Source organism: Urocitellus parryii, chromosome 4, assembly GCF_045843805.1.
Source record: "Urocitellus parryii isolate mUroPar1 chromosome 4, mUroPar1.hap1, whole genome shotgun sequence".
Taxonomy (NCBI): domain Eukaryota; kingdom Metazoa; phylum Chordata; class Mammalia; order Rodentia; family Sciuridae; genus Urocitellus; species Urocitellus parryii.
This window is the reverse complement of record NC_135534.1, coordinates 14,735,549-14,761,323: the sequence shown is the minus strand read 5'-3', so window position 1 is coordinate 14,761,323 and position 25,775 is coordinate 14,735,549. Positions and strand designations below refer to the sequence as shown.

Genomic DNA, 25,775 nt, shown 5'->3' with positions numbered 1-25,775 from the left:
CAGAAATGCAGGACAGTACACAAACATGGGTAAAGTTCCAAATTTATCATTAATTCTTTCTGTTTCATTGAAGAATCTCCTTTCTCCTCCTTATTTGTAAAATAAGCCTGATAAGATTATATCTTCCACATAATTCATGGACTGTGTCCATAAACAACAAGAAGCCAGGTCTCTAATACATCTTGGGATGAACTTATGGCTTAAAAGACAAACAATGGGACGATTGTCTTTGTGTGATTCCCTGACCCTGTTTGAAGGCTCATAGCAAGTCCTCATGTCAGAAGGCCTGTGTGTCCTCAGGACAATCATTCAGATTAATAAACAATGACCAATGAAGCATTGGCATGTCATGTGTTCCTTCAAAAACAATGTGACATTGCGTCCTATACATTTTTTTTCTTTTGAGAATAATACGTAGAGATGTGGAGAGAATTATATAGACTTGGAGATCTGTGGCGTTTTTACCTGTGAGACTCTCTGCAGTTCCTCTTTCTATTTTCTGGGAAACAAGCAATTAAACTACCTGTGGGAATCAATAGGCTACCATAATATGCACAGGTTTTTTTTTATTGCCTATTTGTTTTTCAAAAGTTCTAGTTATTGCAAAATTCATATACAGTAAAATACACATTTTATAGTATGTAGTTCTAAGGACTTTGTCAAACGCATGGCCCTGTAACCACTCGCACAATCATGTAAAGCTTTTCATTTGAGCTTCAATTGGATAACTTGCCCATGTCAACTGTTTTCATCCAATTGGTTTTGTCTTTGGTAGAATATCTCTAGCTATTACTATGGAGTACTGGAATACGTTGCCTTTGAATTCCACATTTTTACTTAGTATTTGAAGTCTATTCCTATTTTCAACTGTATCATTGTGGAAACTTACGTATCAAAGATTAGTAAGTCTATACATTAATTCCATTCTGTAAGGAACATTTGCCTTTGCCTTAGTCTTTGATTATTACATCTTAGACTGGTCTAGACAGCTGTTTCAACGTTTTTTGTGTGAGTGAATATCAGCTTTACAGCACATGTGTAAATATAAAGGAGTCTGATTGATTTGTGAAAGGATAAGTACTTCTTGATTGAATAAAAAATTTTGAAACTATTTTCTGAAAGTCTCTTCTCCTTTGAACTCATAGCATGTATACATAAATATCATTTATATACAAGCAATCTATTTGTGTTGTTTCACATTTTTTATTTGGTGTTTAAGTTTTTGAATTATTTTCTTATATACTTTCATTTTTGGTATTCTTTAATACACCTATAGAAATTTCTTTAGCAAAATTTATTTTTCTTCTTAAACAGCCACTGAGATGAGAGATGAATGTGAATTACATGGGGCGTCTAGATGCAAGCTACCATTTCCTTATATGACAGAACTGAAGTAAAAGGTAGTTTGGAGCATACCAAGGGCTTGTTACACCACAGAAATACCCCAAAGAAAGCGAAACCTCTCTGACTCTAAAGGCTGGTTCCTGTGAATTTTTCTAATATTTTTGGAATTTTATAGTATTTTTAGAAAATTAGTGATTAGTGAATCAGGAACAAAATCGTGTCACTTACTGATAAATGGATGAAACTGAAAAACCAATGTGCTAAGTGAAATTAGCCAGCCATAGAAAATGTCAAATGCTTTTTCTCATAGGTGGACAAACAGAAAGTGATATCATAAAAACAGAAGGTATACTTACAGAGTAGAGAAGGGATTGGGAAGGTATGTGGGGAGGACATAAGGGAGCACTCAGGAATGAAATCTATCGAATTAGGCTATGTTCATGCCTGATCATAGTTCAATGAATCCTACTTTATATATATGTATACATATATACACACACATATATAGTTTATATATATAGTATGTGTATATATTACTTTATACATATTATTTACATATATAATATATAACTATTGCTTATATACATAGCATGTATATATATATATCATTTATATACAGTATATATACATATTATTATGTATTATACATATTATTTTATATATATTTATACACTATTTATATATGATATATGATATTATAAATATTATTTTTACACATTATATATAAACTATATTTCAATTATTTTGATTGCATAGAATTGAAATCAACAACTTAAAATAATAATAAAAGGCAGATCAGCAGAATAGACTATGTTGATCATGTAGAGAAAGAGGAGGTGAAGAAAAAGGAGGTACTCGGGAATGAGTGATCAAATTACATTATATGAACATATAAGTATTGAATAATCAATCCCACTGTTATGTGTAATTGTAATCTACCAATAAAAATTTAAAAAATAATAATTAAGAAAGTTAATATGCATGGAATTTAAGAAATATTTGTTAAACTTCCAATTTCTCAGGGAAAAGAACAGAGGTTTCAAACCAAAATTTTCAAAGACTATACACTCTTGAAAGTATTTTAGGGACTGGGACTCTAGCTCAGTGGTAGAGTGCTTGCCTTGTATGCACAAAACCCTGGCTTCAATACCCAGAACCAAAATAATTGATTTTTAGAGAACTCAACAAAACTAAGCAACAGCACCCATAACAAGCAATGACCTTGGTGATGGAGAAATATTTGATTTACTGTGTAACCAAACTAATATACTACCAATGTCCAATTGTCAACCATAAGGAATACATATGAAAATAAATAATAAAATATTTCTCATTCACAGAAAGCAGAAATTCACAGTAACCGGCCTGAAAGAGGATGAACATTATATTTAGAAAGAAAAGAATCTAGATCAGCTGTCTTAAATATACCCAAAGTAATTGAGGAAATATTGAACGAGGAAGTAGAGCAATATAGGAAAATGATGTTTCATAAATATTTAATATCAATAAAGACACAAAAAATTTAAATAGACCCAGATAGATTCAAGATCTAAAAACCTTAGTAAGTTGGCAAAATGCCAGGGGCCATACAGACTGGCTGTGGCTCTCAGCAGATACAAGGTTGTTCATCATAATAAAAAAAAATGCTTAAAAATAAAACAATTTTGAAAAGATATCAAAGTCCTGGTGAAGGTGACTGCCTATAATAATTAAAAATACATATGATTGCATAGAATTGCATTTTTTGTTTTAATTCCACTGTTCCTCACTCATGGTCTTTTAAATATACAAAACATCATTTATAAATCTATGGAAGTGAGCACAAATATATGAACATGTAACTTTTCATAAAATGACAAGAAAAAGGAGGAGGTATACCATACACTATGGAGCTTCTTTGGCAGTGTGCTGACTAGAAAACTACTGGTTCTTCCAGGTCTTGAGCATGCTCTCTCTTGCATGTTGGTCTTCTCAGTCTCCATATTCATGGGAACCAATTCCATAAGTAGATAAAATAACTTATGAGATATTCTATTAGTTTTATTTCTTCTGAATATCTGATAACCTTTTTTAAACCAGAATTTTGTATTGAAATTGGTTCTAGAGGAGACCTATTTTAAGGATGAGTTTCCTGAATTGGTTCTAGAGATTGGGAAATGGAGCCCTATCAGATGGGTCAGATATAAATTCACTCAAGACTCTATTTTTGGTAGTGAAGAGATCTAGCAATAAAGACACACAAAACAGCAACATTGAATACTCACATAAATCAACTACTGTAATCCCATGCACCCAAGTGAACATTTGCTATAATTTAAAAGTACTTAAATCTCCCAAATATTTTTTGGCGTCTAAGACCAAATTTGATGGTTTTAAAAGGTTTCATCTAGAAGGTGATTTAAATATTCCCTCAGGATTGGATTTAGTGTGGTTGCACACGACAACCTTTGGGAGAGCTTTGGGAACTAGTTATTCTTTTGTGGTCTCTCTGCCTTCCACTCTATGAAGATATAATAGTCTCCACTTCAGCCATATGACAGGTTGATTTAAAATACAAATAAAATTTTTAATCTGGCAGGGAATCTACTACAAAAATGATGTCATGGATTGGGCATGAAGATCCAGATGTTGTAATCAGCAAATTTGAGAAGATTCCAGTGAAGATAAATAAATGGAAATCCTAAATTCTGATTCATCTTCTTTATCTGTGGAATAAACCTTTCTTCCCACCACTACTAGAGAGTAGTAGGGTCATACTGTCCTGGTGTTTGAGGAAATTAGCCATACATTCTTTTCTGAAATTTGGACCACTAAGTGACCTACAATGTATACTTGAAGTCCTTAACACACTGTCATGGTGTAGAAGCAAAGATTCCAAAGCTCAGGGTTATTGAACTATTGGAATGGGTTTGTTATTGTAAGCCTCATGCCACCCCCAAGAAGGCCTAGGAAACACACATTTTACCACAACTATAAGAGAAAATAATTTTTTGAGGGGAGCCAAAACACCTTTAAAGAACTCTGTAATCACACCACTTTCTAGGCCAACCATCAAATGAGAAGTGAGGTCACTGAATTGGTGAAATAATCATAGTGAAGCTATCTGACAGGAAAGCTGTGTGATATTGTCAAAATGCACAGAAAGTTGAAAGCAGCAGTCAAAATATTCTGATGTGTGAGTCTTATGGCATTGGCAAGGTGATTACGGAGTTCCTGGAAGCGAAATAGAAAGCCACACTATTAATTATTATTTGATGTGTGTGAGCAGAGATTCTAGTCAAGTGAACAAATCCACGAGAATCAGAAAAGCCAAGAGACATTATCACTCAGTCTATTCTCATAGGTGAACCAGTTAATGGCTCCAGGATCTCAATAATTCACAAAGATGTATGTTGTATATCTTTATCTAAACCTTATCCAATGTATTTTATAATCCTTTATCAGAGTAATGTAAACCAGATAAAGGAGATAACTGGGACTTTGGATGACTACTGGACTTTAGCTCTGAAACTGATGCTGTTTTTAGATGAAAAGCATTACTGTCGTCTGCTATTAATCTCACACCAGTAATATTAACAAGTCAATAGCCCATTGGGCCCAGTGCATCCCCAAACCATTATGTGGTTATGACCAGAGTTTCAGAATGCATAACTAAAACAGTTACACTTAGCTATTGGCAGAATTTCCATATCATTTGCTGACCTATGAAGTGCAGCTGTTATGGTCGGAAAGGCCATGGGGAAGTCAATGCAACTGCATATACCTGAAAAACAGTATGTCAAAAGCAATTCCACGTGCTTGGAGGAATTTCAGAATGATTCCACTATCAAGGACTTCAAGTGCAAAGGTGGTGAGTCCCACGATATAGCCATCATATTAACTATTTGGCCAGTGCACAAAGCAGACGTATCTTGGAGAACAAAAGTAAGTTATGGGGAGTTAAAATAGAATGTACACTCAAATGATAGTCACTATATTAGATGTGGGTTTTTGTGAGCAATTAACACATCATCTGGTATTTGGGTGGTAGCTGGTTTTTTTGTTTGTTTTGTTTTTTTATCCTTGTTAGTGCTGATAACCAGAAGCTATCTGCTAAAAACACTTTCAATGTCCCACCTCAGGGCTTCTTTGTCCCTGTGGTCTACTTGGTAATTTAATCTTCAGGGAACTTGATCAACTTTCCTTTCCATAAGATACCACTCGGGCCCATTAGATGGATGACGTTATGGGGATTGGATATAGTGAGAGAGAATTTACAAATTTTCTAATATTATTAGAAAGCCATTTGAATGTCAGTGTGTGGGAAATAAATGGAAGGGGCCATTTTCCTCAGTGAACTTTCTAGAAATTGAGTTGTTTGTTACATCTTGAGATATTTCTTTGAAAATAAAGGATGAATTACTTCATCTGGCCTGTCTTTCTAATATATACATAAATGAGTAGTCATCTCTGAGTTTTAAAGGCAACTTATCCTTTTTTTTGGTGTTATTCAAGCCCATTTTTCCAGTGACCTGAAAAGCTGCTAGGATTGAATGGGGTCCAAGTAAGAGAAAAAAAATACATATTTTAGAAAATATATATTTTAAAATGCATATATTTTATATTATAATAGTACAAATATATATTATTAATAAAATATCTATATTTTATTGTTTGTATATATAAACAATTAGAATTTTGTGAATAACTATACAACAACAGATTGGAAAATATTGAAAAAATACAAAGTTCCTTGAAATACCCACACTAGCAATATGAACTACAAAGAAAAAAGAACTCAGAATATACTTATGAAAAGTGCAAATAATAAATTATTTTTCAACAAAGGAAAGTCCAGGAACAGATGGGTTCACTCTGAATTCTCTCAAACTAGCATATAATTGTAATGTATGATGACAGGAAAGAGACCCCAAGAGTATTTTTGCCAGTTTCCTATGGCTGCTCTAACAGTACTGCAAACATGAAACTTTTGATGGTACATATGGATTCTTTGACAGTTCTGGAAAACAAAAGTCTGAAACCATTTTCCTGAGCTGCAGTCAAAGTGGCATCAGAGCCCTGGTCTCTATTATCATTTCTGGGTGCCACTCCATCATCTATCCCTTCCACCTTGAGGTGGCTGTCAGCATCAATGGTAACACCTCTTCGGTGCTGCATCCATGGTCTTGTAGCCGACTCCCCTGATGCCTGTGGTTAAGTTTTTCTAACTTCCTTTCATCATATGCATGGAATTGGCTTTAAGGCATGCATGGTTAATTTCAATGATTTCTCAGACCTGAAAGTCTTAAGTTGATCATACCTGCATAGTTCCTCTGAGCCATGGAGAATAACAGTAAAAAGTTTTGGAAAATATAACTTGACTATTCTTAGGGCCATTAAGGAACCTGTCAGCATTTGGTATGTCAATCACACTATGCACTGTCTGAAATTTTTCTACCAGTACAAAATAGCTCCAAAATTAAAAATATTGAAAACATGATTTAAAAATTTTCCAAGTGGAGAAATATCATCACAAATAAAGAAATGAATGTTAGTGTTAACTACACTATTCCAAAGTATCAGTATGGCCATATTAGCACATTCAGTCCCAGATATATTGATGTTGATGCATGTTATTGCATAGCAATAAAAAATTACCCTTGGGGGCACAGTACTATGCTTGAGTATTGTATAATATTGAGTTTTTTGAGGATTAAATTTAAAATCCAGGATATAGTGCATGATATAGGCATATTGAATATACCTTATATCTGCTATTGACAAATACTGTCATGTGTGTATTCCACGTGGACTTTTTGAATATTTTCAATTAATTGTATTATGTGTGTGAAGCAATTTTAAAAATATAACAATGAGGGAAAACTTTAATTCATCTCATACTGAATTTATGGTTTCCTGAATAGTACTCAATTGACATTTTACTTGCCATTTAATGACACACCACTTGTAAGTAAAAATTGTGAGTGTTTGAAATGATCTACTCCATGGTGGAATTTCTAGGAAATGATTTCCTTAAAAGTGTAGCATGTGCTGGGCACAGCCAGCCTAAGCAAAAGCAATGGGCTAAGCAACTCAGTGAGACCCTGTCTCTAAATAAAACACAAAACAGGGCTGCAGATGAGGCTCAGTTATCAAGTGCCCCTGAGTTCAATCTCTGGTATTCCCCTCTCCCCCAATAAAGTGAGGCATGTGAGAATTGAGAGACAATGTAGTAAAGCTGTTGCAGAAAAGGAAAAAAATCACTGTGCCCCTACAATGCATGTTTATCTAGATGGTTTATCTCATGAAAGACTTGGCAATCAACAAAGGTCAACAAGCTTGGTAATAAGCTTAACTATTTTATTCACCCTTCTAACAAATATGTAATGAGAATCTACTGTGAAACAGGTATCTATGGAAACAGTGATGGTCATGTTTGAACAAAACAGGAAGTCCTTGCTCTTATGGAGTTTACATTCTGATTGGGAAAAAAAATAGGAAACTAGTAAGTAAATATATAATAGGAAAGGGCTTATAATAATAGGGTAAGGAGATAGTTTGTGGTCAGGGAATGACTTTAGGATGGAGTAAGAAAAGACCTGAATGGTATGAGTGTGCTCCTCACAGGGATCAGAAAGTGCAAAGACCCAGAGACGTGAACAAGGTGAAGAAATTTGTGAAGAAATAGCACAGAAATCAGAGAGACTGGAATGAAGTAAAACATTAGGGAAATGACAGTAGAGAATAAAACTCAAGAAAATTAAAAAAAATAATAGGAGCGCTAACAATTTCAAAGCACTTACAGAAAGAAAAATGTACAGCATTATTGGTTTCTCTGTGCATTTTTTACTATGTCTAAAAAATGGAAGTAGTAGTAGATAAACATATTAAAAACTGCTTTTATTATTCTTTCATTTAACTAGTAAGAAGACTATTTTATTCCTTCAAAATTTAAATCATGAATATAATGATTGTATAACATGATACATTCAAACAGATTCACTAATTCATATGAGGTGCCAGATGCATGTGTTTCTTGTTAAAAATTGCAAAGAAGAATCACAGAGTTGATTTCATACTGTACCATGTTTTCATGATCCTTAAAAGCGTGTCTAAGAATCAGGGTTCTGTAGCAAGGTTTAATTTCTGTGTAAGGTTTAATACTTGCCACATTATATAGAAGAAATTTGAAAGAAATGAATATAGATACTGTATATCTCAAATGAGTAAAAAGTGGACTCATAAAGATTATTTGGGCTTCAGAAAAATCATTGTAAATTTACTCTTGACCTCCTTGTTCCTCAGGCTGTAGACCACAGGGTTCAGCATCGGGATGACCATAGTGTAGAACACAGATGAAAGTTTGTCTGTGTCCATGGAGTGACTGGATCTGGACTGTAAGTACCTGAAGATAATTGTCCCATAGAAAACAGAGACTGCAGTGAAGTGGGAGGCACAGGTGGACATAGCCTTCATATGTCCTGCTCCTGAGCACATCTTCAGGATTGTGATGAAAATGAACATGTAGGATATTAAGATAATGATAATAGCAAAAAAGGTGTTGAAGCTGCTACATAAATAAGAACCAGCTCATTCACATGTCTTTCAGAGCAAGAGAGAATCATAAGTGCTGGAATATCATAGAAGAAATGATGGACCAGGTAGGACTTACAGAACGAGAGGCGGAATATGTCCCCACTATGGATGGAGGCATTAAGGAAACCAACAACATAAGAGCCCACAACCAGATATGCACACCCACTAGTTGTCATGGTGGTGGTGTAGTGCAGGGGCTTACACACTGCTGCATAGCAGTATAGCTGCTTATCATAAACTGGGTGTTAGTTGACCTGCCAAGATATACAATTAGGATGCACAACAGTGCTCCATTATCAAATGGAGGTGCTTATTTAAACCCAGTAGGCCTCAAAGGCAAAGTAAGTTACCTGGAGAAGCAGGCCAAATGGCCGAGCTCCTGCTGCAATGCCTTCTCTCCCAGGACTGCCCTTTGAGCCTCACAGGGAGCCCCCCATAATCACTGACAGGGGTAGAAGACTTGAATCTGATTTACGGTTGCTTCTGTGTGACATGATGGTGCCATTCACAAGTACAGCAATAAAGCCTCTTCCTGAGACACCCCATTGTACAGGAATGAAGGAACACCTCTGCCCTGAGCAGAACTTCAGGCAGCACACCTGCTCATTCATCTCCTCTCAAAATATAAATAACAGTGTGACTGATTACATCCCAATCCATGGGCCAGAAATCACAGTTTGGTTTGACAGTAGGAGATGGGAGGAATGTGGTTGAAAAATTGGTGACAAAGGGATCTGGGGAAGGGGTATGCAGATAAAACTGTTGGATGAAAAACTTGAAGATATTTGTGTCCCACATCAATGTCTCCACATGGGGTAACATCAACAGAAAGAGATTTTTGTGTGTGGTCCTGGGGATTAAACCTAGGGCCGTGCACATGCTAAGCTACCCCTCCCACTACTCCTTCTATTTCACAAAGGTGATGGTTAATAATCAGTAGGAGAAAAAAAATCAGCAGGAGAGGGTAATTCTTCCATGACTATGAATCAGCCTCTTCTCTAACAATGTAGTACTTAATTACTATGATCTAACTCAACATATCTTATATTTCATGATAGCATGGTGTGATAGGGAAGACAATGACTGCATTAGGCATGCACACATATTACCATAACAAAATAAGGACGAAATATTCATTAGAATAACAGCCTTGAGTTTTTATTTTAATGGGCAAGTGATAAGAGCTGGTGCTCATAACTACATTTTCTGCTTCCCATTCTGTTGTTACCTTTGTCTTCAGCAAGCATGTCAGGTGGTCATGGCTCTTAATTGGTGGGCTCACTCAGAACTATAATCCTACAAGTTCTAATAGTCCTTCCTTAACTGAACCATCGAATTTTTCCTTTTTACAATAAGCAATTTACAATAAGCAGTTAAGGTTGCTGGTAACTTGGGGCCCATGGTTAGGGTTTCAGTGTCTGCCAAGGTCCAATATCTTTCTATTTCTCAATATCTGTTTTACAAAAGGAGAGTCATTATTCATAAAGGACAGCAGGACCTTCTCAAATTCTATGTTTTGAACTCTTGCATAATCTCCTCATTATTTGTTGCATGCTAATAGTGAAAGGAGTCCCATGGGGGTCTCCTGCACTCCAAGCATATTCTTCCTTACCTCCACAGTGAAGTAGAAGTCCCCTTGCTAGTCAATGTCAATCACCAGAGAATACTTAAAATTTTTCATAACCTTCCATTTCAGAAACATGGAGAGCTCAAAGCGGTTGAGCACCAATCTTAACTTCCACTCTCTAGAACCACTCCTTGTGTCTCCTGGTGGAAGAAGTTCTCACTAGCATTGATGTCATTTTCTTTGTCACCCCCTTTGCCACTTGACATATGCATCTTAGCAATGGGGAAAAAAGCAAATATGGGATTCTAATTTTGAGCATATAGACTTTAGAACAGTGCATACGGCCTACAGAATATTGCACCCAACCAGCCCTATAACTGTGTCTTTAAAAAGCTATTGCAGCATTCCATCAAGTCAGCTACTTCAGAATGATGGGGTGAGGGCATCCCAGTGAATTCCATGAATATGGGCCCTTGTCCCACTCCCTTTTCTGTGAAATAATAATTGGTAGCAATTCTAGTGGAATATTATTATAGAGGATAAGGCTTTCTATCACGGCACGAATGGTAGTTTTGGTAGAAGCATTGCATGAAAGGAAGGGAAGCCTGTATTCGTGATAAGTGTCTATTCCAGTGAAAATAAAATGCTCCCATTCCATAATGGTGTGGCCAAGTAGGATGACTTGGCACCAGCTCACTGGCTGGTTATACTAAGGAATGGCACCAATCAGGAACATGGAGTTATTCTCTGCTGTGACATACTGGACACTAAACAATGGCTGTAACCAGATCTGTCTTGGTGAATAGAAGTCTAAGATTTGAACCCCTGCATAACTTCGTAAAAGAGTGGGAAAAGAGGACCTCTTCGAAAAAGAGGACCCAGCAAGTTTTCTCAAGCCCTTCTATAAGTGCACTAATCCTAATCATGGTGGCAGAACTTAATCACCTCCTAAAAGGAAACTCAATCACATTCTAAAGGCCCACCTCTTATCAGAATCAGAATGCGTCTTAGGTTCCAACATGTGAGTTTCAGGGGAGTAGGGACCATAACTTTAAAATATATTATAGCATATGTTAACTCAGATATTTGTTTTTTTTTAATTATTTTATTGCGGGTATTCAAAGGTTGTATTTTGTGTTCCTCTCTTGTCAGATCACACCATAGACTACCATGCTGTCTTTACAACTGAAAATTGAGGTGGAAGTGTAGCTCAGTGGTAGAGCACGGTCTATCATGCACAAGGCTTTGGGTTTGAGCTCTAACACTGCCAAAAATAAAAATCCTACAAAACTACTAAAAATAGTCATAATGATTTCTATTCTATTCTATATATGTGTACATATACATTCTCTATTTATGTTTGTGTATATATTTTATATATATGCATATATATGCACATATTATATGCACACACACACTAAAATATGAAATAATTGGCTCATGTTATTATGAAGGCTGAGAAGTCTGAATCTGCAGGGGGGCTAAGCTTGCGCATGACCTGGGAGAGCCAACGTGATATCTTCCTACAGTGAGAAAGTTATGATGAGTGTTCTTGGAACTGTGGACTGAGAGGCAACTATATAAATGAGGAAAATGAATGTTCCTCTTTCATTGTAAGAAAATTTTAAAAGTTTTCCTAGACTAAAACTATAGTAATAATATTGGTGGGTATTTAAGAAGAAACAAAAATATTCGCTAAAATTTCTTTAGATATGTTAAAGAATGACCAAAAATGAAAATAAAATAAAAGCAATGATTTTAAAACTTTAAATAGCAAATGTTTATAAAGGTATTAAATTATCTAAGTGGATTGCTGGTTTGAGTTCAAATTGGAACAATTTCTTTAGAAAACAGTTCAGCAGTTTCTTATTAAAATAAAAAAACACCTGACTTTGACAAATCAACTTGACTCAACACATTTACTCATGTGACTTGAATGCACATATCCATGCAACTGCTCCCAACAAATGTTTATGGATCAGCCTTGTTTATATTCAGAGCCTTATTTATAACCACAAAACACTAAAACCAACATAAATGCTCCTCAACTGCAGAACCAAAAATCTATAAAGTCAGGTTGAGGATGTGGCTTAGTGGTAGAGAGCTTGCATAGCTTGAAAGAGGTTATGGGTTCAATCCCAACATTACAAAACAAAACAAAACCTTGTGAATTCTACATAATAGATGCTACTGTTCAATTAAAAAAAAAACCAACAACAACAAAAAAAAACCTCTTCTGTCTTGTGGGTGGCCACAGGGATGGATGTGAAATGATGAGCTAAAGATGTCAGATTCAGAGATCATATAGTCAAGGAACTGCTAACAAAGGCAAAAATATTTGTGAAAATACAGTTTCTTTGATGCCAGTGGGAGTAGGTGGGAAAAGAAATCATGAGAGAAGGCCAGAATTGGTTTAGGTGATTGTCCTAGTGGTTAGTCGCTACACATTAGACAAAATCCTTAGGCCTATCCACTAGTATATGTGGCTATTGCTTTATGAACATTATGAGTGATTTAGAAAATCTAGAAAGAAGAAAAACCCAAGTGATACAAAAGCATTCATACATGGTAAAATTTAACTAATCATAACTAAGTCAATTTCCTCAAATAGTTTAATTGCTTCCTCCCTAGGAAAGCAAGATCAAGAGCTGGAGCTACCTCATGGGAAACCTCCAGAGATCTCCAGTCTCTATAATTCTCTCCAGGTCCCCATGCATTTGCCTCTGAAGTCCCAACATGACTCAACATACATTGCTTGGAGTGAACGCACGCCATGCTCTGCTTCACTGGTTCGTTTACTTGTGTGAAGGACAATCACTGAGAGCACATTCAGGCCTTCTTCTGACGTGAGGATTTGCTATAGGACTTCAACCATGGTCAGGGAGACACTCGATGATGAAAGTTATCTTCATTGAGATTTAAATGATATCCTCTCACAGGATGTTTTATAAACCTCTGTTATTTGTTATTTATTTTTGTTTTAGTTTCTCTAGGCATATTCTATGGATTACATGAAAGATATAATCTTACCATGTTTATTTTATAAATGAGGAGGAGATAAGAGATCCCTCTATGAAACAAAGTATTAACAGTAAATTCAGAACATGATCCATGTTAATGTTCTTTCCTCTGTTTTTCCTTAGACAACTTGGATACTTTGATACCTACCTGAGAGAGATCCTCTACGAGAAGGTATGAGGTACTCCAAGGCTGACTTTATGATCAGACTGACATCTTGGGTGGGGTGTTCTTTCTCCCCCGGCAAACTGGTAAGCACCTGTGTTCTGTGTACATTGTTCTGTGATTCATGCAGAAGTAAAGACAGCTATCTTACTGAGGTTACTTAAAAACAGCAAGAGGTGGCTTCAATGTTTTTCTAAAAATTGAGGGGAATCTGTTTCACAACTGTCAAAAGGAGGCTAGAGATTCTCTCTAGACACAAGAACAAAAAATAAGACATGAGCTGGAGATTTTCTCCTTTTTTTATACATTCACCTAACACTGGAGGTGAAAACAAACAAAGCCAAACAAATAAAAAGTTCAAAAAAGTGAAATGATCTTCTTTAAACTACAGAAGTGTCCTAAATGAATTAACAAGCTACCTACCAACTGTGGAGTGTGGGAGAGAAGCAATCATTCATGTTTATCTTACAAATGCAGAGGAGGTATGTGGCTCTTTGAAAGACACAGAAAGAATTAATGGCAAAATCAGAACTTGATCTGTATTAATCTTCTTTTCTCCATGTCCCTACTTTAGAGATTTGGAACCCTGGACCACTGTGTGAGAGATTGTGTCTCTACTAGTATTTGTGCAATACCCATTGCTGAATTTTATGATTTCAGATTGACTATTATGGACTGACTGTGTTTTGTTTTCTTGCAAACTAGTAAGTTTCAGCAGTCCATAAACATTTTAGTGATAAATTAAAGTCATGTAAAAGCAGTGGCCTGCTTACACCTACTATGACATATATGAATGGAAAGAAATGTTTTACAAATATTTCTCAAATTGTGAGATTCAGACTGGGAAATAAATGACAAATTATATATTATAGTGGATTTAGTGATGCATATGACAAATCACACTGTATCCTAAAAATTATAAACTAACATTAAGATAGTTGAAACCCTGATTGATTATGTGGTGATATTCATTTGCATCTCCCTGGAGATTAAAAAGCAAAAAACAACAAACAAAAACCTAGAATTAAAAAAAATAAATCTTCTTTATGCTACAAAAGGGTTCTGAATGGATTAACATGCTCTGCCCTGCCTTTCAACCATTTTAAATGCATCTCATGCTTATTCTTGGAAGATGGTTTTAAGTCTAGAAGCTTGACTCTTTCTCATAATATGTGTATAATATTAGAGTATCACAAACCATCTCAAATTTTCAGTGTCCTTATGGATAAAGAATTATAATAATTAATGTAATTTGGTCCATTTCCCCCCCCAGTACCTCCCCTTTCCTTCCATATACATAGAACAATGAATCCCAATTTGAGATATAATTATAGTGCACCAATTAACACAATGGAAGTGAAACCAGTAGAGTAGAGGAGCAGGATTGGGAAAAGGAGAATTGAAGGAAAACAGGAGGTTCTGGGGAATGAAGTTTATCCAACTGTATTTGTTCATGTACAAATATGTCACAACTAATTCCACTGCTATGCATAATTCCAATGCCAAATAAAACATAATGAAGAGTAATACTAACTGCATTATACACGCACACACAAAACCCACTTGTATGCAAACTCCTTATCATTTGTTGTATAACATGGTACATGCAAAATTAGTTAGTCTTGGAAGGATATTTTCCAAAGGCTTTAATTCAAATAAAGAAGTTGAAAAATACTCTTTCTATTTAAGAATCAATTCAACTTAAATCTTTTACAATATGGAACTTGCCACGAGACAGATCTATCAGCTAAAGACAGCCCCCAAACTGAGTCCTCTCAAGCTTGGTCTATGATTTGGCTATAGAACATCAGTAGTGAGAGAAAGAATAGGTTTTAAGAACAATGGACTCTTAGGTCCAAATTAAAATGGGTAGCAAGGAAGAAATTTTAAAATGATAAGCTGTTATGGAATTGTAGAAGCAGAAATCATACACTTGAATCAGACCAGACTGAGAATCACTGGAGAGAACATCACAGAGACCCTACCATGGGAGAAGAGGCCCACTGGGGAGTTATGTTCCAAGAGTCCAATGGCACCCCCAATGAAGCCCTGCATGTCGGCATCCACCATGACTAAACCAGGACATAGGCCAAGATCCCATCCTAAACAAAAACCTCCTGATGGCTACACTCTGCAGGCTGTGCCTGTGCCCAGCAGGCTGTAGTCCTCTGGGCATTGTCTTACTTAGTTCTCACAACATTAGCTCAAAGCAGGTCTCTTTACTGTCTTCCTTTTACAGAAGGAAATTGGATGTCTGAGGGGTTGGGATAGGACCAGTAACTCCTGGGTGGTAAATGGAAGGTCTGATATGCATCTCCTCCAAGAGCCTAAGCTCCAGGTGTTCTGTGTCTTGATGATGTACCTTCACTCAGAACAGCATCTCCAGGCAGCTCAGGGTCCCTCCACCCTTTGTTACCCTACCACACCTGCTGTGCGGAGAGATGTGCTATGATGCTACAAAGCCAAACTCATATTCAATCTAAGTCAATGGTTTATGCTTCAATCACACCAACCATATCAATGTGGACAGATATGCTGAGGATAATAAACATTTTATCATGAGAAAAAGGTTAAAATGCAAATCAGAATTTTTTAATTTACTTATGATAATTTTATTATTAAAGAGGGGTCAATTTACCATTCTGGGTTTTCATTTCTTTATTTGTCATCCTTAGAGGAAAATGTATAGTGAATAAGATGAAACTACCCTCATCTATCAAACCCTTTGTTCACCATAAATTCAGTTAAAATACTCAGATGAGACCCTAAGACTTAGGAACTACTCAACATGTATAAAAGGTTGCCATGTGTCCAGAGCCAGGATTGTCAATTAACACTTGTGCAAATGATGATTAAATTACTGTACCTCTTGTGCTTTATTATATACATGAGGGAACAACCAATAGAACTCATGAAGTTGAGAGGAGACAGTGGATACACAGCCTCAGGGCCTTCTGCAGTTCTGGGAATGTGGGCAAAAAGGAAGGGTCAGTTTATAGTGAATTCAGCAGAGGAGCCTGGGCAGATTCATCCTCAATAGTCCTTATGATCAAATTTTTAATTGACTATACATATCAGATAACAAATAGTTGTAAAAACTGTGTACGTGATTGATTAAGAGTCTAAATATTTGACAGTATGTAACCCTTTGCATAATTAATGCACCAAATTTGATTCTGATATCTATGTTATTTTTGGAGAATCTCAAAGTACAACTTGTATGCATGCTTTCAATTAATTTCTCTATCATTCTGTTTTTTCCCCTCGTGATTATATAATATATAGTGATTGGCAGCTATCACTGATGGAGAACAGGACAGAAGTGACAGAGTTCATCCTGCTGGGACTGACCAATGACCCAAGTCTGCAGCTTCCCCTATTTGTGACCTTCCTCCTCATCTACACCATCACTCTGGTTGGGAACCTGGGGATGATCCTGTTGATTCTCCTGGACTCCTGTCTCCACACTCCCATGTACTTTTTTCTTGGTAACTTGTCTCTGGTGGATTTTTGCTACTCTTCAGCTGTCACTCCCAAGGTCATGGCTGGGCTCCTTTTAGGAGACAAGGTCATCTCCTACAATGCGTGTGCTGCTCAAATGTACTTTTTTGGAGCCTTTGGTACTGTTGAAAATTACCTCCTGGCCTCAATGGCCTATGATCGCTATGTAGCAGTGTGCAAGCCCCTGCACTACACCACCACCATGACAACACGTGTGTGTACCTGGCTGATCTTAGGCTCCTACATTGTTAGTTTCCTGAATGCCTCTATCCACATTGGGGACATGTTCAGTCTCTCCTTCTGTAAGTCCAATGTGGTCCACCATTTTTTCTGTGATGTTCCAGCAGTAATGGTTCTCTCTTGCTCGGATAGGCATGTTAGTGAGCTAGTTCTTGTTTCTATTGTGAGCTTCAATATCTTTTTTGCTCTCCTAGTTATCTTAATATCCTACATGTTCATTTTTATCACCATCCTAAAGATGCACTCAGGAGCAGGATATAGGAAGGCCATATCCACCTGTGCTTCCCACTTCACTGCAGTCTCCATTTTCTATGGGACTGTTATCTTCATGTACTTACAGCCCAGCTCCAGTCACTCCATGGACACGGACAAAATCTCATCTGTGTTCTACACCATGGTCATCCCCATGCTGAACCCTGTGGTCTACAGCCTGAGGAATAAGGAGGTCAAGAGTGCATTCTTGAAGATCAAGAGTTTATTCATTTGTCAGAAGCAAAGTAATCTTTAGGATTTTGAATTTTGGTGCACAATTGCTGGGTTCATTTCTCTCACATTCCCTCCATGTGCTGAGTTGCATTTTAACCCCACACTGAAGTTCTTGAGTGATACTGTTATCTGTTCTTATCTGGAAAAGAAAAAAAGAAATATTTTGTCCGGAAAAACAAAATGAGAATAGTTCTCTCAGGAGTCTGCTTGTGAAAACCCTCACTGATGATATTGTTGTATTCTCTCCTTTTTACATGTGTCTTTTTTTCCTACCACATGTTGATGCAAATATGATGGATAAACAAAGTCCAGACACAGAGGAAATTCATGCAGGTGTCCCATGAGATGGCATATAGATGGATGAGATATATTTACCAGAACTAATTGTGATGGCACTATTTGTGGTGTTTAATTCTATTTGTTAGTTTGAGTAGGTAAAGTGATAACCAAGTAGCCAATGAAGCATGTTTCTTCATGTGTATATGTGTCTCCCAAAGAGTCTAGTATTTGAAGTAGTAAGCTTATTAAAGAAGTAGGCTCATGTCAGTGGCCATGATCCAACCCATTCAGGCTTCCATAAATATAGCTAAAGTAGAGAAGCACTTATTCTTTTGTCTGTATGTCTGTATCTCTCTCTCTCTCTCTCTCTCTCTCTCTCTCTCTCTCTGTGTGTTTCTCTGTCTTTCTGTCTCTGTCTTGTTCACTCTTTCCCCCTTGCCCTGTCTCTCTTTCACTTCTTCAGCTGGGACACCCATCTTCTCTCATTCTTGGATGCCAGAGCTGCTGATTTGGCCCTGCGTTCTCTTAGACTGACACCGCTCACACTCAACTTCTTCTTCACGGTCATTTGAACTCAGACTGAACTGAGCACCTGTTTTCCTTGCTCTTCAGTTTGTGTGTAGCACATGAAGGGACTTCCCAAACTTCAAATTACATGATCTTATATTCCTGATAAATCTCCTCTTATGGGTCTCTCCATATCCTATTGATCCTATTTCACTGGAGAACCCAGACTAACATACTAGTGTTTAATAATCATAAATTAATATTTGATTTAGGTACTAGAACAAAACTTTGTCTGATATTTATTTCCTTTACTGCTGTTCTATGAGTCCTTTTGAGAAAAATGTGATATATTATTAGCATATGTGCTTTGGACTTTTTAATTAGAGATAAATAAATGTTATCTCATATGAATTTATATTTCCATTTGACTAACGCATTTTGTGCCTTCCACATGTCCACATTTTGGTTTTTAAAAAGATTTTAAAAAGTATATAAGAAAATCCAGGAATGATAAAAAGCCTCTTAATGTATTCATCTATTACTACCAACTTTCATCTTGTTTAAAAATTAAACTGAGTAACAAATATCATTTTAAATTTCATCTGCAAACGCTTTGAAATCAATGCTGACATTCAGTTTTACTTAAGCCGAGTTATTCCCCAGTCTCTCTTTTTTTTATTGATGTCTTTTGTATTTCTTCACAACTCCAACCATGCTCATGCCTCAGGGTCTTTCACTTAAGATTCCTTATATGAGAATGTTCTCACCCCCATTCAGACCTTTGCTTCAATGTTTCCCTAACATGGAGTCCTTCCCTGACCACCAATATATATATATTGGTTCCTGTCTACTCACTACCTAAACCTTCCCTCATCCTGTATCATTCTTCACAGTTCTTATCAACCCTCACCTATTACATACTTGTTCAACTGTATCTCATTTATCTCCCCCAAGCAGAATGTGAACTTCACAAGAGCAGTGACTTTGTTATGTCCACAACATAAACATCAGCACCTGAATACATGTCTGTTTCATAATATCTTCTAATACATGTTTGTTAAATGGATGAATAAACTAATTGAGCTTTGAGTTTAATTGTACTAATATGTTGACTCTTTGAATCATTGGTTTTGTGATGACTCCTACTAATGAAATCCTTCTAGAACAATATCCAGGGCATTCCAAAGGCACAGGTAATTTTCTGCTCTTTTGAAATATTCTTTCTATATTTTCACTTCTCACACTCCTTGTATTTAGACAAAATGATTTCCTTGAAATCCCATCACAAAGTTGATCATTTCGAGCCCTCTCATAATGTTTTTTTGGGAAGTGAGGTCTCATTAAGTGTCAAGTAACACTTGATAGTATCAAACAATTATAATAATTCAGAAGGACACATTAAATATAAAATTACTTAAAGAATTCATATATGGTTATTCTTGAGCAATTAGAATACATACATAAATTATAAAAAATGATTCTGATTTTTTATGTAGAATATCAATGTGACAATATTTGTCATTATAAATGTGATATGTTAACTATGCTGATCTAAATTAGCACAACCTTCATGTTTTCAATTTTGATTTGGAGGGACCTCAATGTGGGGACAAGTGCATGGAGTACTGCATACATGGCATACGTTAAGGACGTCTGAGTGACAGGCCACTCACCTCGTGCTAGGCATGTGAGTGGCAGACTGCTAACCCTGTAGGCACAGCCCTGGGTGTGAGGCCACATGTGCAGTCCCTGCGCTTGCTCCGTGGCCCACTCCTTGATTGGTTGCTGCAAGGACAGTGAGCAGAAATTGCATTGGTGGCTGCCTGTAATCTGCTTAGTTACTGCCTGTGGTAACTGTGCAAAAAATCAGACCTGCTTCCTGCTTGTTCTCTGGAGGTCTTGAGTATCGACTCAGCAGCCACACTCTCCTCTACTCTGTTCCATGGACCTCCTCGGTGGACGAGAGAGAGCCCAGGCACCTCGATGCTGTACAAAACCTACCTATAGGAATGGGACTCCACCTGGTATCTGATTCTCCTATAAAGCAGGAGGCCTCAACTTAGCATTTGTAATACTGGGCTCTAACCTGCTGTGTGGTTGTGATGCTCCATGTGGAGCAGTGTCGTCTAACATAGATCTTCACTTCCACATTTGCGGTGAAAGTTCTCCAACTGAAACCATTTCTAATTACTATTTTAATGATTTTGTAGTGTTTTAAAATTATCTCAGATTTATGGGAAAATTTCAAGGATAGTGTAGGATGTCACAGTATCCCACCATGGAAGGCTCAATAATGTCCCCCCACGCCCACACACACACACACAAAATCTATGTCCTAATTCTAACACATTTCAATGTTCAAGGTGCCAAAAGGGACTATGCAGATGTGGTTTTGGATTTTAGTGAGGAAAAATTATGCAGGATTATCTGTGTGTGCTCCCTAAAGATGCAATCCCCTCTACCTCATGAGATAGAGTTAAAAAGATTTAACCTTAGGCAAAAGAGGAGCTGGAAAAGTCACCAGGGAAACAATATTGAAGTGGTAAGACCACAGGCATGGAATTCCACAACCCCTAGAGGATGGAAGAGGCAAGGAATGCAATGTACCCTGGAGCCTATCAAGGGACAAGGGCTCATGGAGATGATTTCACACTTCTGGTTTCCAGAACTGAAGAAGAGTAATATGTGCAGTTGTAACCTCCAAGTTTTCAATAACACTTTCCCAGAAAGATCCTTGTTACATTTTTCATTGGTTTTTTTTCAGTGTTTATGTGTAGTAACAGGCCATTGAGATACCCCAATCTACCATTTTTCCTGTTTTGGTTTTATATGGAATTGGTAGTTGAATTTAGGGTGCAGTAAACAAACCAAGTTAATCTCTCATCTTACTATACTTAATCTACTGTAATGCCATTGTCATATAAGATAATGTATACAGACAACAGATATTAGGTTCTGATATCTTGTGGGGCCATGATTGTTTCTTGCTCATGCTCCTACATGTTCACATAGGCTGTGTGGGTTAGTTGAGGGCTCTGTCTATATCTCAAAGATGAAGGCACCTGCTGGGACAGGAAGCCTGCTGGTTCCTAGGGTAGGAGAAAAGACAAATGGAGAATCATGCATGAGCAAACACATATAGTGATTCTTCCTCAGCCAGAACTATTACATGTCCTACCTAGTCAAATGGGGCAGGAAGACATGAAGAAGCCGAGAAATTATTTTAGTAGCTGTACTTTTGTGACCCATGTTGTTGTATCAGATTGATAAACAGTGAGCTTAGTAATTATCCTGTAGAACCCCCAATATGTGGACAAATTGTGCTATGCTTTGTGTATATGTCGTGTAATACTGCTCTTGAAAATCCTATGAGGGTGACAAGATTTTACCATCTCTTTTGTTATGATAGAGAAGCTGAAGTTTGAAAAGGTTAAATCCCTGCTTCAATTTGAAGGGAAGTAACATAGATGCATAGAACAAACGTGTCATGATCACACGTGCCTGTCCTGAGAAATCTCTGATCAGTCAGCTTGAGAGTGTGAACGGAAAGCAAACGTGCAAATGAAAAAAAAAAAATGACTCTCATCTTTTTTTTGCCAGAAGAAATCATTCCTAGGCCAGAGCTGTAATAATGGTATATGGGTAATAAGGGTAGGTGTTAAAAATAAATAAGGATTTGCAAGGGAGATTTCTGGAGGTGTATTAGAGAACAAGCAAAAATGAAAGAGAACAATAATAATTTTAAAAGGTACAGTAGAAAATGTTGATAAAGATGTGAAAAAATTTTTGAATGGATTGCTAAGGGGAGGTCAAATTGGAAGAGTCTCTTTAGAAGTCAGGTTGGCAGTTTCTTATTCAGATAACAATTCTTATTTGAGAAATCATCCTGCCTGCTAGGTATTGAATGACATGACATGAACACCTATGTCAACACAAAAATATTTCAGTGAATACTTAGATCAGCCTACTTATAATCGCCAAACACTAAAACCAGCACAGATGTTACTCAACCGCAGAATGGAAAAAAAAATTGTAATTTCCGTATAGTGATATACTACTTCAAAACAAAAATATTGTCCTATCACATAGGTGACAATAAGGATGATCGCAAAGGGTAAAATGAAAATGTCAGACTCAAAGATCAAATATTATAAGATATATTTAAGGACATTCTAGCAAAGGCAAAATAAGATGATGGCAGGTGTAAGACGTGAGAGATGTTATGAAAGAACAACTCAGAGAATTTGTTTTAGTGACTGCGGTAATGAATACAAGATGATACACTAGACAAAATTCTTGGAATTAGATGCTAAAACTATAGGGGTTACCCTATGGAAATTATGCATTAATTAGGAAATATAAGAAATAACAAGTAACACCAAAACATGTGTGCACACTGAATATAACTAGCATAATCTCTACGGACTGTTTAATTGCTTCTTCCCTAGAAAAGTAGGATGAGAACTGCAGATATTCTCCTGGGAGGAATCTCCAGAGGTCTCAAAGTCTGCAATCCTCACCAGATCTCCAAGATTAGCCTCTGAAATCCCAGTATGACTCAACACCACATTGTTTTAAAAGGGTCACATTCATGGCCTTCCCCATTGGACACCAATTATTCATCTGAATGATAATCAGTGCTTACTATCTATGGGCCATCTTTTGACCTGAGGATTTGCTATGAGCCTTCAAACCACAGCCAAAAAGACTCAAATTTAAAAATTTCATTGATTGACTTTGAAGTAATAAGCTTTTCACATAGTATTCACTAGACTTCCTGTGTTTGCCATATTCAGACACAACATTATGTGAGAGATGTAATTGTACCATGTTTGTTTTGCAAATAAAGAGGAGGTAAGTTACTCTTCCACAACACAAAGAATCCATGGAAGACTCAGAAGTTGATACATGCTGATGTTATTTTGTAGAGATTTTGCAAACTTTTGATCACTTCCTGGGATCTCCTCTGATGCACTCATGAAAGCCCATGGATTACTTTATGATTTCAGACTGAATGTTCTGAATTGACTCTTCTTTCTCTTCCAATAATATGGTAAGAGTCTATATTCCATGAACATTATTAGAGAGAAGCACAGTTCAGGCAAAAGCAGAGGTTCAGTTGTACTTACTGTGAGCTGTTTTTAAAGAGAAAGAGCTGTTTTCAATGCTGCTCTTAAAACTGGAGGTGAGCCTGTTGTGTGAATGTCAACACTTTTTTCATGAGGAATTTAGCAGTGCTATTTCTCCAAAAATATGGACAAAAAAGTAAGACATATTGCACGTTGATTGGTTAGCTGTTGATGTCATCTTTTCTCTAAATATTTACCTATTACTAAAGATAAAGAAACAAACAAACAAACAAAAATCATCAACAACAAAACCAGATAGTGAAATGATCCTTTATTAAATTACAAGAGTCCTAAATGAATTGGCATGCTCTGAATGCATTATAATTTTCCCTATAGTCTCACATAAATTATTACTATATAGATTATTACTACATATAATACTAGATACATCTAGTGTTTATGATGCTGTAACTAAAAGTATACATTTTTTAATTAGGTTGAAGATGGCTTTAAATTGTGAATTTTTAGTCTTTCTCGTTATTAGCTATATAATGTTTTTGAAGATCAGATAACTGCATACACCCTGGATTTACTTCATTGTAATGTAAGAATAAAAATACAGAATAAATAATAATAATCCTTATATGCACACACACACACATACACACACACACACGCACACACAGATGCACATTCGTACACAAAGCCATTATCATTGGTTGTAAAATTTAATATTTGCTAAAAATGTTCTTGTAAATTAAAGGTTGGCCAACACAATGACTTCATAAGGGTGAGCTCAAAAATTGAAAATGCCAAAGGTCTAGCAGGAAGATGGGAAAGAATAGTAGTTAATTTTGAATACATATGCTTCCCAAAGCTGCATTCAAATAAGAAAGAGCGAGGTGCAGTGTCACATTCCTAGAGTCCCTGTTGATCTGGAGACTGAGGAAGATGGAACATTAAGCACCGAAATTCAAAGCCAAGCCTAGGCAGAACAAAGTGAATGAAGAAGTTTGAAATACTGTTGCTATACAATGAAGCATTTAAATAAATATAGATCCTGCCACCACAATAAGTCTTTGAGCTCAAGACAGCCCATAAATAGATCTTTCAACCCTTGAGCTCTGTGACTTGGCTATGAAAGTGACAAGAGAAAGAATGAATATAAGAAAAATGGATCTTTACTCAAGTAAAAACACAGATTTTAAAGAAGTTTTTTTTTTAATGAATAGCTCACATGGAATTGCAGGAGCAACAATCATTTGTTTAAGGTAAAGGTAGAGGACACTGGAAATCACAGGAAATGTGAGTGATCCTAATGCAGGGGAAAAGGAAAGTTGGGGAGGGAAGAGGGAAGCTCCAAGACTATAAAGTTACTACAGCCAAAGCCCTGGATGTCAGCACTCACCTTGATCAAATCAACATGGACCATAATTCCATCCTAACAACAGAATAGCTGGCACTCAGGAGGCTAGGCTTAATACCCAGCATTCTATTATTTTTAAGGTACTTCCTTATTTAACTTTCATAATAATACCTGAGCATAGATATCTTTTCTGACTTCACTTTTAAGATGAAAGTGGGATGTCTTGGGGAGGTAGGTTAGGACTAGTGTCTGCTGTGCAGTAATGACAGGTTTGATATGCATCTCTTCCAAGACCTAAGCTTCGTGCCTGCTATGATAGATGACCTGCCTTCACACAGAACTGCATCTGCCCATTGAACTTGCTCCCCCATCCCATGATCCCAGCACGTGGACAATGCATACAAATGTGCTACATTGATTCAAGAGGTAAAACTCATCTTCAGCTTGATTAAAAGTTTGTATTTTTAGGCACATGGTTTGTCACCTTGTGTAGATGTGCTGGTGATAGTAAGCATGAGATTGTGGGGGAAAGGTCACAGTGCAACTCAGAGTTTGCAAAGTTAGTCAGTACACAGATGTGGTTGAAAGAAGGATCATTTCACTCTTCCAGATTTTATTTGTTTTACCACTGATGAAAGGCAAACATACAGTGAGCAAG

General features: G+C 36.6%; 1 protein-coding gene and 1 pseudogene across 1 annotated transcript; one reads left to right on the top strand and one right to left on the bottom strand.

The window, feature by feature from the left end:
- Positions 1–8,571: 8,571 nt before the first annotated feature.
- Positions 8,572–15,724, bottom strand: LOC144254186 (olfactory receptor 5B3-like; annotated as a pseudogene).
- Positions 15,725–16,970: 1,246 nt separating this feature from the next.
- On the top strand, positions 16,971–17,918 carry LOC113195110 (olfactory receptor 5B3-like). The gene has a single exon (XM_026406525.2). It carries the CDS (start codon positions 16,974–16,976, stop codon positions 17,916–17,918), a length of 945 nt encoding a protein of 314 aa, XP_026262310.2. The 5' UTR covers positions 16,971–16,973.
- The last annotated feature ends 7,857 nt before the right edge of the window (positions 17,919–25,775 follow it).

Bases quoted from the DNA above. Each gene is read 5' to 3' on its own strand.
- LOC113195110 (XM_026406525.2), top strand. From the start codon at position 16,974: ATGGAGAACAGGACAGAAGTGACAGAGTTCATCCTGCTGGGACTGACC.